The sequence below is a fragment of the Phoca vitulina genome, unplaced genomic scaffold (genome assembly GCF_004348235.1).
Source record: "Phoca vitulina isolate PV1807 unplaced genomic scaffold, GSC_HSeal_1.0 scaffold40, whole genome shotgun sequence".
NCBI lineage: Eukaryota > Metazoa > Chordata > Mammalia > Carnivora > Phocidae > Phoca > Phoca vitulina.
In genome coordinates, this window is record NW_022589743.1 from 2,138,012 (window position 1) to 2,150,270 (window position 12,259).

The 12,259-nt window shown below is 44.2% G+C and overlaps 1 protein-coding gene across 1 annotated transcript; it reads right to left on the reverse strand.

Annotated features, from left to right (window-relative positions):
* Positions 1 to 922: 922 nt before the first annotated feature.
* MRPL45 (mitochondrial ribosomal protein L45) lies at positions 923 to 11,360 on the reverse strand. Its single transcript, XM_032429164.1, has 8 exons — positions 11,158 to 11,360; positions 10,074 to 10,251; positions 9,132 to 9,249; positions 6,312 to 6,410; positions 4,509 to 4,557; positions 2,924 to 3,073; positions 2,297 to 2,470; positions 923 to 2,103 (listed from the first exon to the last, which is right to left on the reverse strand). The coding sequence occupies exons 1-8, from the start codon at positions 11,290 to 11,292 to the stop codon at positions 2,017 to 2,019; spliced, it is 990 nt and encodes a 329-aa protein (XP_032285055.1). The 5' UTR covers positions 11,293 to 11,360; the 3' UTR covers positions 923 to 2,016.
* Positions 11,361 to 12,259: the final 899 nt, after the last annotated feature.

The window sequence follows — 12,259 nt, forward strand, 5'->3', positions numbered from 1 at the left end:
TGCCCAGCCCTTCGAGCCAATCCTTTACATCTGGGCCATCTGCTCCGCTGGATCTGATCCCAAGGGGAAATGGAAATTGCACTTATCCTCTGGTGCCCTGGTGGCAGCTAGCGCTTAGCCACTATTCAGGATTATCTAGAGACCCCTGACACAGACCTCGGGGAGTGGGAGGAAACAGTCATCTGAAGCACTGTTTCTACATATTCAGAGAAATCAACTGGTCACGTGCCCAGTAAGTGCGCTCTTTTCATTCCTCTGCTTCCCTACCCTCCCTGGATTACTTCCTCTTACTCCATACTCCCCAGCTGTGGATCCTGCTGAAAGCGCTTGCCTTCTCATTTTGCCTTAATCCAGGGCTCAGGCAAATAGGATGTGGCCAAACCTCACTTCAGCAGAAATGCCTCCAAAATGATGTACATTTTAAGCCAAAAGGGTTGAGACTTAAGTAGTATGATTAAGAGTGGCTGCTTTGGATTAACCCACCAGTGCTGCCTCTCCCCTAGGCATACACATCTCGTTCCTGTAGTCTGCATTCAGCAGCTGTTGTAAAAACATCAGTTTTCCCCAGTGGGGACTGGTCTGTTGGAGGCTTTGCTGAGATGGTGGTTTCAGAAAGACTGAGGAGTTAGGTTCTTCTTTTTTAATAAACTTATTTGAGGGAGAGAGAAAGAGTGAGAGAGCATAATTGGGGGGAGGGGCAGAGGGGGAGGGAAAGAGAGAGAATACCAAGCAGACTCCCCTATTGAGTGCGGAACCCAACTTGGGGCTCCATCCCAGGACCCTGAGATAATGACCTAAGCCAAAATTGAGAGTTGCATGCTCAACTGACTGAGCCACCCAGGCATCCCAAGGAGTTAGGTTATTCTTGACCTGATTCTAGTTTCTTTGGATTCTGCTCTCAGGATAAGGTCAGAACAGATTAATCCTGACCCTAAGTGACAGACTCATTAAAAGAAAATTCTAGGCTGGGAAAATAGAAAGTATGACAATTAAGGTCCTGTTTTTTAAGGGGAGCCCACACTGGGCTGATGAAAGTTATAGTACAAGCCAAGCTTGCTGCTGGTACAGAGCGACTTCCCTTGCCATACCTCAAACCACCCAGGACACATAAGCAGATCAAGTCCCACATCCTCCTCCTGACAGCCCAGCTAGAGCTCAGGAACAAGGAGGGGCGAGGCTGCTTCACTCAAAACAGGTTCATATTCTAGTACATTTGCCTTACCAATGGGGGCTGGAAAGAACAGTCACCATCTCCAAGAGGTGCTAGAAATCAGGGAACAAAGTCTTACAGATGGATTTCCCAAATGTATCACCTCCTCCATGGCCCCTGCCTCCTCCCACGCTTCCTGGGACCACACCAGGATGCAGCTGATAATTAGGAACACAATCCAAAGGCTGAAGGATAAATGATTTCTTTGGATTTACATTCTTCTATGAAGTACAAATGCTGATTAGGTGAGTCAGCATATGAGAAAAGACCTTGAATCTTCAATGAACACTCATTATTCTTCCCATGTCTGGGCTTCTTGGAAGCCACATCACTCACAGTTCAGCCCATCTTCCATTTCTGCCCTCTGGTCTACTTCTAGCCTAAGCCCAGGGACAGGTACACAACTCACCACAGTTTGTCCAATATCCTCACAGTGTTTTATTTCAAACTCTAATCCCTGCATTGTAATTAAAAAGAAAATTCTGCCAGTTTGCTCCTGACGGTCTCCGCCGCAGAAAAAACAGGTATCCAAAACATACTTTCCATTGAGACTCAGAAGCTAGACATACAATTTAAAAAGAAAGAAGTGGGTTCAGGGATGTGCACATCAGCTACCCACCCACCTGGGACCAGCCATCAGCCATGGCTGCCGAGGAGATGGCTGGAAACACCCGAGCAGGAGAGGAAAGGACAAAGGTAGATCTTTCTACAGCATGATGGAGAGATGATGGACTTCACAGCTCCAAGACTCCACAGCATCTAGCCACCTCATCACCCATGTTTCAACCCAGGAGTCATTTTTGCCATCAAGATAGCTGAGGCTTATGGGCCTCTCCCTGTGGCTCTTCATAGTCTTCCCAGGGTTTCAGCTGGGGCCCAGGGATCATCACCGTCTGAAAGAGCAGGAAGCTGAGTTACCTACCATCTGAGTCCGTGACTTATGCAGAAGAGATTCACCCTCACCTCCTCCATGGAGGCTTCCCCTTCCCTGGTGCTGCATCACCCCCTCTCTCCACTAGGTGGAGCCCAACAGGAGTGGCTTAAGATGGCATAAGCACTGCCCCAGCTCTCTTAAATCACGCTTACCTTAAGGATGGTCTGCTTAGGGGGTGCCCATGGGGGAATGATCTTGCCATGCATTCTCCAGCTCCCATAGGGATTTACCAGGTGCTTTTCAAACACAACATACTCCAAGACATCCCTGGGCACATCTTCCTGTCCGTACATCAGCCGGCCAAACCGGTCATAGATGGCCAGAGTCTGCAAGGATGAAAGCAAATCTGGCCTGTTAGTACTCAGAGTTGGTTTTCTTGTTTTGTTTCTATTTTTCTTTGTTTTTATTTTTATTTTTTATGCCACAAAACCATTTTAAAACAACCATAACAAAAATTTTTAATGGGTAAGACAAATTATTTCGGAATTCTGAATCTAGACTAAGTGATCAACTACTAACACTTTCCTCTTGGAGGGTCTTTGACTAGGGCTGGAGAGGTGGGAGAGGGAGGATCAGGAAGGGTGGGAGAGAGTATCCTCACACCTGTCTTAGCAGAGCTAACATCTAGCACTGCGTAGGGCACACTGACCGAGCAAAGAAGACCATGGTGAACCTTTCCTTAGAGCCCAGTCTTGGGAAGCTGTCCCCAGGACCGCAGAGGTAGGTAGCTGACCTGAGAGTGAAGAAAAGCTAGGAGGAAAGCAGACTGGTGACCCTACCTGCCGGGTGTGCAGGCGGACAGTGACCTGGCCGTATACGTTGCCCTGGTTCAGCAGACTCGAACAGCGAACCTGAACCACCTGCGGTAGCTCTAAAGATTCTATGAAGCTCCAGCGGACGGTCTTATATGTGATGTCCCAGACCATGTCCTGAGGGCAGAAGAGAACAAGGTCAACTGGGGTTTTCCTTTCCCTTAGGAAAGCTGGTGCGTCCTTCCACACCTGTTCTCACCTCCATCGATACTACAGCTATCACACAACATATCCCACCAAATGCTTTCCTGTGCCTGCCGTTTCTCTCCTTCCTCAGTTTTGATCAAGCTATTGCTTAAGCCCACCTCGAAATGACCCAAATCAACAACTCAAGACCCACCTACCTTCTTAAGGAACCTTCTCCAAATCAGTGAAAACCACACTCCAAAATGTCAGCTTATCTAATACACCATTACCCCCTCCTTACACTTTTTTAAATATATTTTTTATTTTTTAAAGATTTTTTTTTTTAAGTAATCTCTGCACCCAACATGGGACTCGAACTTACAACCTGAGATCAAGAGTTGCAAGCTCTGCCAACAGAGCCGGCCGGGCACCCCTCCCTTACACTTTTTTTTTTTTTGAGAGAGAGAGAGACAGCGAGAGAGGGAACACAAGCAGGGGGAGTGGGAGAGGGAGAAGCAGGCTTCCCACGGAGCAGGGAGCCCGATGCGGGGCTCGATCCCAGGACCCTGGGATCATGACCTGAGCCGAAGGCAGACGCTTAATGACTGAGCCACCCAGGCGCCCCCTCCCTTACACTTTTATAACCTGCTAGTTATTGCATGTATATCTGTTGACTGCGTACATGTTGTCTTATCCCCCCTCGCCTGCTAGCACTGAAGAATGGGATTTTACAGGGATAGAAAGGCTAGACTGCGAGGACCACATCAGTTGTATGTGACCACAGGGAGATGAGGCTGAGCTGATAGAAACTAAAGTTCTCATTCTTTTTTTTTTTTTAACTTATTTGTCAGAGACAGCGAGAGAGCACATGCGCACACAAGCAGGGGGAGGGGCAGGCAGAGGGAGAGGGAGAAGCAGGCTCCCTGCTGAGCAAGGAGCCGATGCGGGGCTTGATCCCAGGACCCTGGGATCATGACCTGAGCCGAAGGCAGATGCTTAACTGACTGAGCCACCCAGGCATCCCTAAAGTTCTTATTCTTGAACCACAAAGTCCCCATATTGGGGCGTCTCCCCACGTACCTAGCACCCTGGTTAACACACTATGTAAGCCTCCTGAATGCTCGCTAGATCCTTTATTATACTGTAGGTGCACAGAGGGCTGCCTAATATGGCCCACACACTGACCTCAGCCCCCATAGCCTGAGGTTTCAGTGCTGCTTGCTGTGGGACTTCCTCCTTCCTCGTCCGCAGGGCCCTTACCAAAGTCCATGTCAAGTCAGGACCTTTCAGCCAAAAACAAAGGAACCTCAGCTTTTGCCTTAAACTTCCTGTACTTGCAAAACTGATCCTTCTTAAGAAACCGGAGGTGATGTCTAGAATCTGCCCATTCAGGCATCCCACAGTTCTAAGGAGGTTGAAGACCTACCGGAAAACAGTTTTCAGTTACCAAGGTATGAAGCCGGTCATGGTCTGAGCTAAAAAAGAAAAAGATATAGATCACTGGCTCCTGCTTTATGATACCCCTTCTGAAAGTTGAAAATGGCCCTCAAAACGGACAATTCTTTTTACAAACATTTTCTGCACGCCTACAATAAGCCAGGTAATATGCTAAGTCCCGAGCACATAAAGATGAACATGGTTAAAAGACCCTGAGATCTAACTGCAGAGTGAAATTATGTTTGAAACTCAAGAGCAGAAACAAATTTCTCAGAAATTACCATACATCCTTAAGAAGGGCAAGAGACCCTCACCAATCCATCACAAAAAATCAAAACCTCATCTCATCTTCTCTTACCTCAGACACATCATCAATACCAACTGGATTGGCCTTGCACCTTACACTTTTTTTTTTTAATAATCTCTACACCCAACGTGGGGCTCAAACTCACAACCCTGAGATTAAGAGTCGCATGCTCCACCGACTGAGCCAGCCAGTGTCCCACATCTCACACTGTCTGTGAACCTAGCCAAAAGATAAGCAGCTGTCTTTTCTGGTCCTTTCCTTCCACCCCACCCCCCACCTCCCCCAATCCTTGCTGCTACCAGAGTGACCTAGTCATGCTGATTCAATGCAGTAATAGTAAGAAAACAGACAGCAAATCCCAGCTCCGGAACATACAGGATTTTAGAAGGTTCCTAGCTGAGGGGTTTCAAATAAACCTGAGATCAAGCATGAATTAGTCTTTCAGATACACATTCATGACTTTTCCCCACAGTTTAATAACTCCTGGGAAGTTTAAATCTTTGTTCTTCAAACAATCTTGTCCCTAATCTCAGAGTGGGTAAGGGATGAGTTCTGTCCACATGCTTCCCTTGCACCTCTACTCCTAACAGAAAAGGTCATTTCCCCCAAGCCGTTTGCCCCACTGTAGCTCTAGACTAGACTAGGCTGGACTAAGCTGAGTGTTGATGACAGCTACAACCACCACCAGGCCTGGCACCTCTCAGCGAGCTCTTCCTTCTCACTATCCTAGCCTAGAGATCTTCAGTAGAAATAAATTCCCTTGTCTAGGAATTCACTTACCATTTACAATAGAACTTACACTTAAAAATTAAGAAGACATCCACTTCTGGCCAACATAATGGACTGAGCTCATGTGAAACTACTCCCACTATAAACATCTAGAAATGCTGGATGGAATATAATATACACAGACACACATATATTTTAAAATGCTTTAGCTCACAAGAAAAGTAAATTTCCTAGATGCTAAAAGGAAAGAGAACTAAAACCAGAATAGAAAGAACACAACCTGACATCATGACAGCATATGGGATGATTAAACGGATCTAGAAATAGGATCTGATGGCTAGGAACACTCTTCCTAAATCCTTGAACCCTCAAAGAGCAGGGAGTTGGAACTGAGATCCCTGCTCGAAGCTCTGACCTTCAAGTCCTGCACCTGCAACAAAAGAAGACTACAAAAATAGTAGAGAGAGAAAGCTTCTTTCTGTCTAGGGCTGAGTTGGGGGGACTAAAAAAATTAAAGTCCTAAGCCCATGTTATACTCAGACGTGGACACAGAATTTATGATACCTATATGATGTAAGAATTCCTAAGATACGAAATTAACATTAAAAACTGAACCTGGGGCCGCCTGGCTGGCTCAAACACACACCTAGACTTTCTAGGTCACTCTAGAACTCTTAACCGAAGGAAAAAAAAAAAACCTGTGCCTAGAATAACAGCTGCTGAAAACATAACAGGTATAAGATAGAATTCACTTACTTGTTCAGACAAAGATGAGCTTCAATAAAAATATCCTTAGCTTTTTCAGGGAAGTCCTTTATTTTAAAATTCGGATCATGTTCTCTTATCTTCCGGATTCTGTAAAATTAAGTATGAGAATCATTTCTTTCTTTTTTCGCTTTTTAAGTAAGCTCTATGCCCAACGTGAGGCTTGAACTCACGACCCGGAGATCAAGAGTCGCATGCTCTACCAAGTAGGCAAGCCAGGTACCCCAGGAATCATTTCTAAAAACTTCATATAATATCCATAACTCACAGCTTACGTTAACTGTCATTAATGTCTGTCCACTTATTCAATAATTGTTTTCTGAATGTTCTAAGTCCTGTAAATTCAACCTTCTAACTATACATCAATCATTCTAATGAAAGGCCAAGGCTTCTTATAGTGAAATTTCAGAATTCTGGCATCAAAAAAAACATCCTATAAGCACTAAGAAAGAAAACACAGGTTTTACACAAAGGCTCAAGAATCAGAATGACATCAGGCTTCTAACTCTAGCAACATTAGAAGTTAGAAAAACAATGGAGCAGTGCTATTAATTAAGGAAATTATTTTTAGCTCAGAATTGTACACCTGGGCAAATTATAAATGAAGTGGGAGAGTAAAAGAGTGTTTCTTAGACTTGAATGATTTCATGTATCTACTATGCACCCTTTCTCAGGAAGCTGCTGAGGAATGTGCTCCACCAAAATAACAGCATAAACCATGAGAGACTGACATAAAATCCAGGAAACAGGGAATACAACACCAGAGCGAGACAAAAGGAGTTATCAGGAGGATGAGAGAAGTAGATCCCAAGATGTACAGTGGGCCTAAAGAGCAATCAGTCCAGACAGAAACAAGTAAGAAAGGTCAAGAAGGATTTCTTCTTGAAGATGAAATTAATAAAATACTTAATGTTTTCAATGCGCTGAGAAGAAATTTATACAACTAGAGGTTCTGTAAGCAAATGAGGAAAAAAAACAAAACACAACTTAACTCCAGAAAAAAAAAAATGCAGGAAAAGTCATGATAATGTACTGCATGACTCAGCTGTCAACAGTATTTTTTCATAGTTATAATAACGTAAACAGGGAATTCTGATCTAATCAAAGAGTTAAACACATTGGAGGATGAGAAATACCGTAACCAACTGAAATTTATCCCAGGAATGCAAGGTTGGCTTAACATTCAAAAAGCCATTAATGTAACACAATATATCAATAGAATAAAGGACAATGATCACATGATTATCTCAATAGACACAGAAAAAGCATTTGACAAAATCTGACACCCCCTCCGCATTCTTTCCACCTCAGACCCTTGCTTGTGCTGTTGTGTTCCTAGAATGCTATTCCTCACGACACCCCTCTACCTAGCTAAATGCAAGCAATCCTTTAGGTCCCAGCTTTAAATGTCATTTTCTCAGGGAAGCTTTCCCTGAACTCCCAGACCAAGTTCTCTTTCCCTGTCATGTGATCCCATAGCACTCATACTTCACCATACCTGTAATTATTTAATTGTGTGCAATCAGTATTTAATGGCTGTTTTCCTCCCCTATATGGTAAGTCCATGATAAAACCACATGTGCTTTGTTCATCATCATCATGGACCCTACCACCAAAGAGCTCACAATCCCGGAGAGAAATACACGAGAGGAAATCAGTTATCAGAAATAGTAAGTGTAGGGGCGCCTGGGTGGCTCAGTCATTAAGCGTCTGCCTTCAGCTCGGGTCATGATCTCAGAGTCCTGCTCCGCGGGAAGCCTGCTTCTCCCTCTCCCACTCCCCCTGCTTGTGTTCCCTCTCTTGCTGTGTCTCTCTCTGTCAAATAAATAAATAAAATCTTAAAAAAAAAAAAGAAAAAGAAAAAAATAGTAAGTGTAGGTGCACAGTTACAATTATAGTACAGGCAGCTCCAGAAAGAGTCAGGGAAGGCTTAAAAGCAGACATGATGCGCAACTGGTCCTTGAGAAATGAGTTGGAGTTATCAAGTAAAGGAGGAAAAAGACATTTTCAAGGCAAAGGAAAGAACATACAAAGACAAAGAATCACAGCACAACACTGTCAAGGAACTGGCAATTAGTTTGGAAATGCTGATTTAGGATGAGAAAAGTGGAATAAGAAGATGACAGTGGAAAGGAAGACAAGAGCCAGATTTACAAAAAGCTGTGAATACCACTAAGTCTGGATTTTATTTTTCAAGTAATAGAGAGCCACAAAAGAGGTTCAATGGAAAAGTGATATAATAAGATCTGTATTTAGAGAAATAAATTCATGGCTACATGAAGAATTAATAAAGACTCAATATGCTTCTGCACAGAAATCTATAAACAATCCCAAAGAACCTCTGAGTGACAAATACTAAATGTTTCCATCCTTTCAACTAAGAGAGAGACTAAGAAGGTTTTGGTTTCTGCTCTTTAGTTAAGACCTAGTTAGCTCCGTAAAACAGGTCTGTCTTTTTGACCCTTTTTGGCTTTTTATTCTCTGTAGTTCAAACTCTAAGGTACTTCCCATATAAATATACTTTTATCATTATTTAAAATTTTAAAATATGTGATCAAAAAAGTGTTCTACAAACTTCTAAGTCACCTCCCTAACTGATGTGACAAAAATACCAATGAAGGCTGAGAGGCTAAGAATCAAAAAGCCCATATTCTTCTACATTAACTAAACTCTGTTACAGAGAAAAATATGCTGTCAAGTTATCAAAGGAGTTATGTCCAAACCAATTCACCTAAGATGGCCTCTCTGGAATAAAATAGCAACAAGAAATTTGTGTTCTAATATTAATTCCCGGTTGTCCCAGACACCTACGACAATTGTGAGGCCACCTTCTTCTTCAATCGCTCACTTCTCTGTGCCAATCCTTCCTTTGCAAGAGATGACAAGCGAGCATCACCTTCTGGAGGAATGTAGGTGTCAAAGATACCAGCTGTAGTGAAAGAAGAAAACAAGAAGGCATTGAAAAATTGAGGAAAAAGTCATCTTGAGGTCATATAAAATTGAGAGGTACCGTGGTATAAAGTAGACCAATAAAGTAGACTTCCACGTACAGGGAACTCTGTTACATTAGAAAAAAAAACAGAATAAGATAATTTAAGTCTTCTCTCAGAGCCTCAATTTCTTCTTGTACAAAATGGAGAAATTTCACCCTTGCCTTCTAAGAACAGGTGTGTAAACAAGATCAAAGATGACCTCATGAAGGGCGCCTGGGTGGCTCAGTCAGTTAAGCATCTGAGTCTTAATTTCAGCTCAGGGCTGTGGGATCCAGCCACAAGTAGGGCTCCAAGCTCAGTGGGGAGTCTGCTTGAGATTCTTTCCTTAAGCCCCTCCTCCCACTCATGTGCACGTGCATGCTCTCTATCTCTAAAATAAATAAACTAGGGGTGCCTGGGTGGCTCAGTTGGTTAATCGACTGCCTTCGGCTCAGGTCATAGTTCCAGGTTCCTGGGATAGAGCCCCTCATTGGGCTCCCTGCTTGGCAGGAAACCTGCTTCTCCCTCGCCGCACCGCCCCCCCCCCCGGCTTGTGTTCCCTCTCTCGCTGTCTCTCCCTGTAAATAAATAAAATCTTTTAATAAAAATAAAATAAATAAATATTTTTAAAATATGGTACACACAAAGTAAATCATTATTGGGGCGGAGCTGATTTTGTAGTTAGTTAAATACAGTCAATCATGGTTTAAATCATTCCATTTTCCAGAATATCTCTGACAGGAGGAGATTCAGTCAGGGTCTCAGAAATACCATGCCTCACCTGTACAGGCCAGATGTAGGGGACGCTCCAAACGTTCTGGAGGAATGACCAGACCTGCTTTCCGGGCAAATTCTATAAACTCCTTTTCTGATTTGTATTTGGGTTTGTAAGTAGGAGGTGTGAAACGTTTCTTAGTTCTCACTGGAACTACAACTGTGGACTGAGTCACCAGGACTGGCTGTAAGACAGGAAAAGGTTAGGATAAAGGTGACCTGGAAAGAAATCTACCTTGAACAAACTCTAAGCAAAGACAGAAAGGGCACATCCAAAGAATGACTTAGGAACAATTATAAAGCCACGTATCAGCGGGGAAACACTCATGGGTGTCTTAACTAGAAGCCTGTAAGCAACCTTTACTAACACCACTCAACATTTACTAAAGGCTTTCCTCTCGTACGTTCCGCAGTACACGACTATGCCAAGTCCCAGGGATGCAGAGTTGATTAAAGCAAGGCTTCTGCTTTCAAAGAACCTTCAGTCCCATGGGAAACTTAAACACCAACCCAACACTGAAAAGAGAGCAATGCTATTATTAAAGCATAAGAAAAGTCCTCTTCTTGGCATCTCTCTTATATTTACTCGGATTACATCCTGCTCATTCTGTTGGGAGCCTAACTGTAAACTTCATTCTGTCATTCTAGCTCCCAAAAGATCAATAACGTCTTTAAAAGCCAGACCTCTTTTCTCTCTGACCTTGAGTTTTACTGAGTCAGTACAGTGACGATATGAAACTCCCTCCTTTCCAACTGTTCAATTTAGCGCATGCGTAAGAACCAAGGGGAAGCGAGCCCAGCTTCCAAACCATGACTTCTTTCCCCTTTAATACCTCCCCCGCCACACAGACCCAAAGCAAACTGGAGAAACTTCATCCCCGAGAATTTGCTCGTCCTCGTGGGGCCTTTACGGGGCTCTCCCCACGCCGCCACTTAGCTTGGTAGCTGGGTCCCGTCTACCTCAAACTCTTCCTAACTAGGTGTGACTTGTATCGTCCAAGCCCACCAAGGACAGCTGCAAAGCGAGTATTCCCCTCTACTCTGTGGCCTCCTCCAGCCCCTAGAATCCTACCCACCCGGTCCCTACCCACCTGACGAGACCACCATCCTAAAGCTTTGGATAAACAAAACAACCCCCGCGGCACGGGGGCTGCCATTTTGGTGCCGCAAAGGCCGCTGGGATGGGGACTAAGCTTTACGAGCCGAGGGCACGAGAGGGGGCGCATAGGGTGGAGCTTCCCCGGGTGTGGAATTTTCCGGGGCGCGCGCCCTTCGCCGAAGTGTGAGCGGCGCGAACGCGCACGTGCGCGTTGTGGGGGGTGGATAGAGAACGGACTGCGCGCGTGCGCACTTAGCGGCGTTGGGGGTGGGGTGGAGCGCACGGCTGTCACGCGCCAGAGAGCGCTGGGGCGCGAACTGCGCCTGCGCTCGAGGCCTTCTGGCTGCAAGGAGTTGCTGCGTTCTTGTGAAGATGGGGATGTTGCTGCACCTTGCTTGCATTCCCCGAAGAATGAAGAGGCACTGCCTTTCGGAGACAAGTGTTTTTCTTCAGTGCCTACTTTGATCTACTTTGATCACAGAACGAAAATGACTGGTTTCTGGATCTGTATCTGACCTCAATATGCTATGTAACCTTAAACAGCGCTACTTTTCCCAATCTGAACCGTGTGAAGAAAATTCTTACCGTCAAATTAAAGAGATTAATGCCTACTGTGTTTATTGGACAAACATAATACTGTGTTTTTGAAGCAAAAGACACGTGGACTGACAAAAACATTTCTTGTTTGTCCTTTTGGGAAAGAGGCACGGGTTTAATCATAACAAATAATAGCTTATACTTTAGAAATGTTTACCAGGTGCCAGGCAATTTTCTAAGCATTTTGCATATATTAACTTATCACTCCTCACCGCAAACAAGAGTAATACTCCTACCTACGAGGTTGGGTCACAGAGAAATCAAGCATGTGATTTATTTAAGGTCACACGGCTAATTACTGTCAGAACTAGGATTCAAATCCAAGCTGACTGAATCCAGAAACCATGCTCTAATTACTATGCTGTACTGCTTCACGTTGGGTTGTTAAAGGATTTATGATGTGATCATCCTGGAAAATCCAATGCTGTCATGATTGCTGAATGCCAAACACTTTCCACACTTACCTGTAGGTTCTTATCTTATTCTGCCAATTAGTG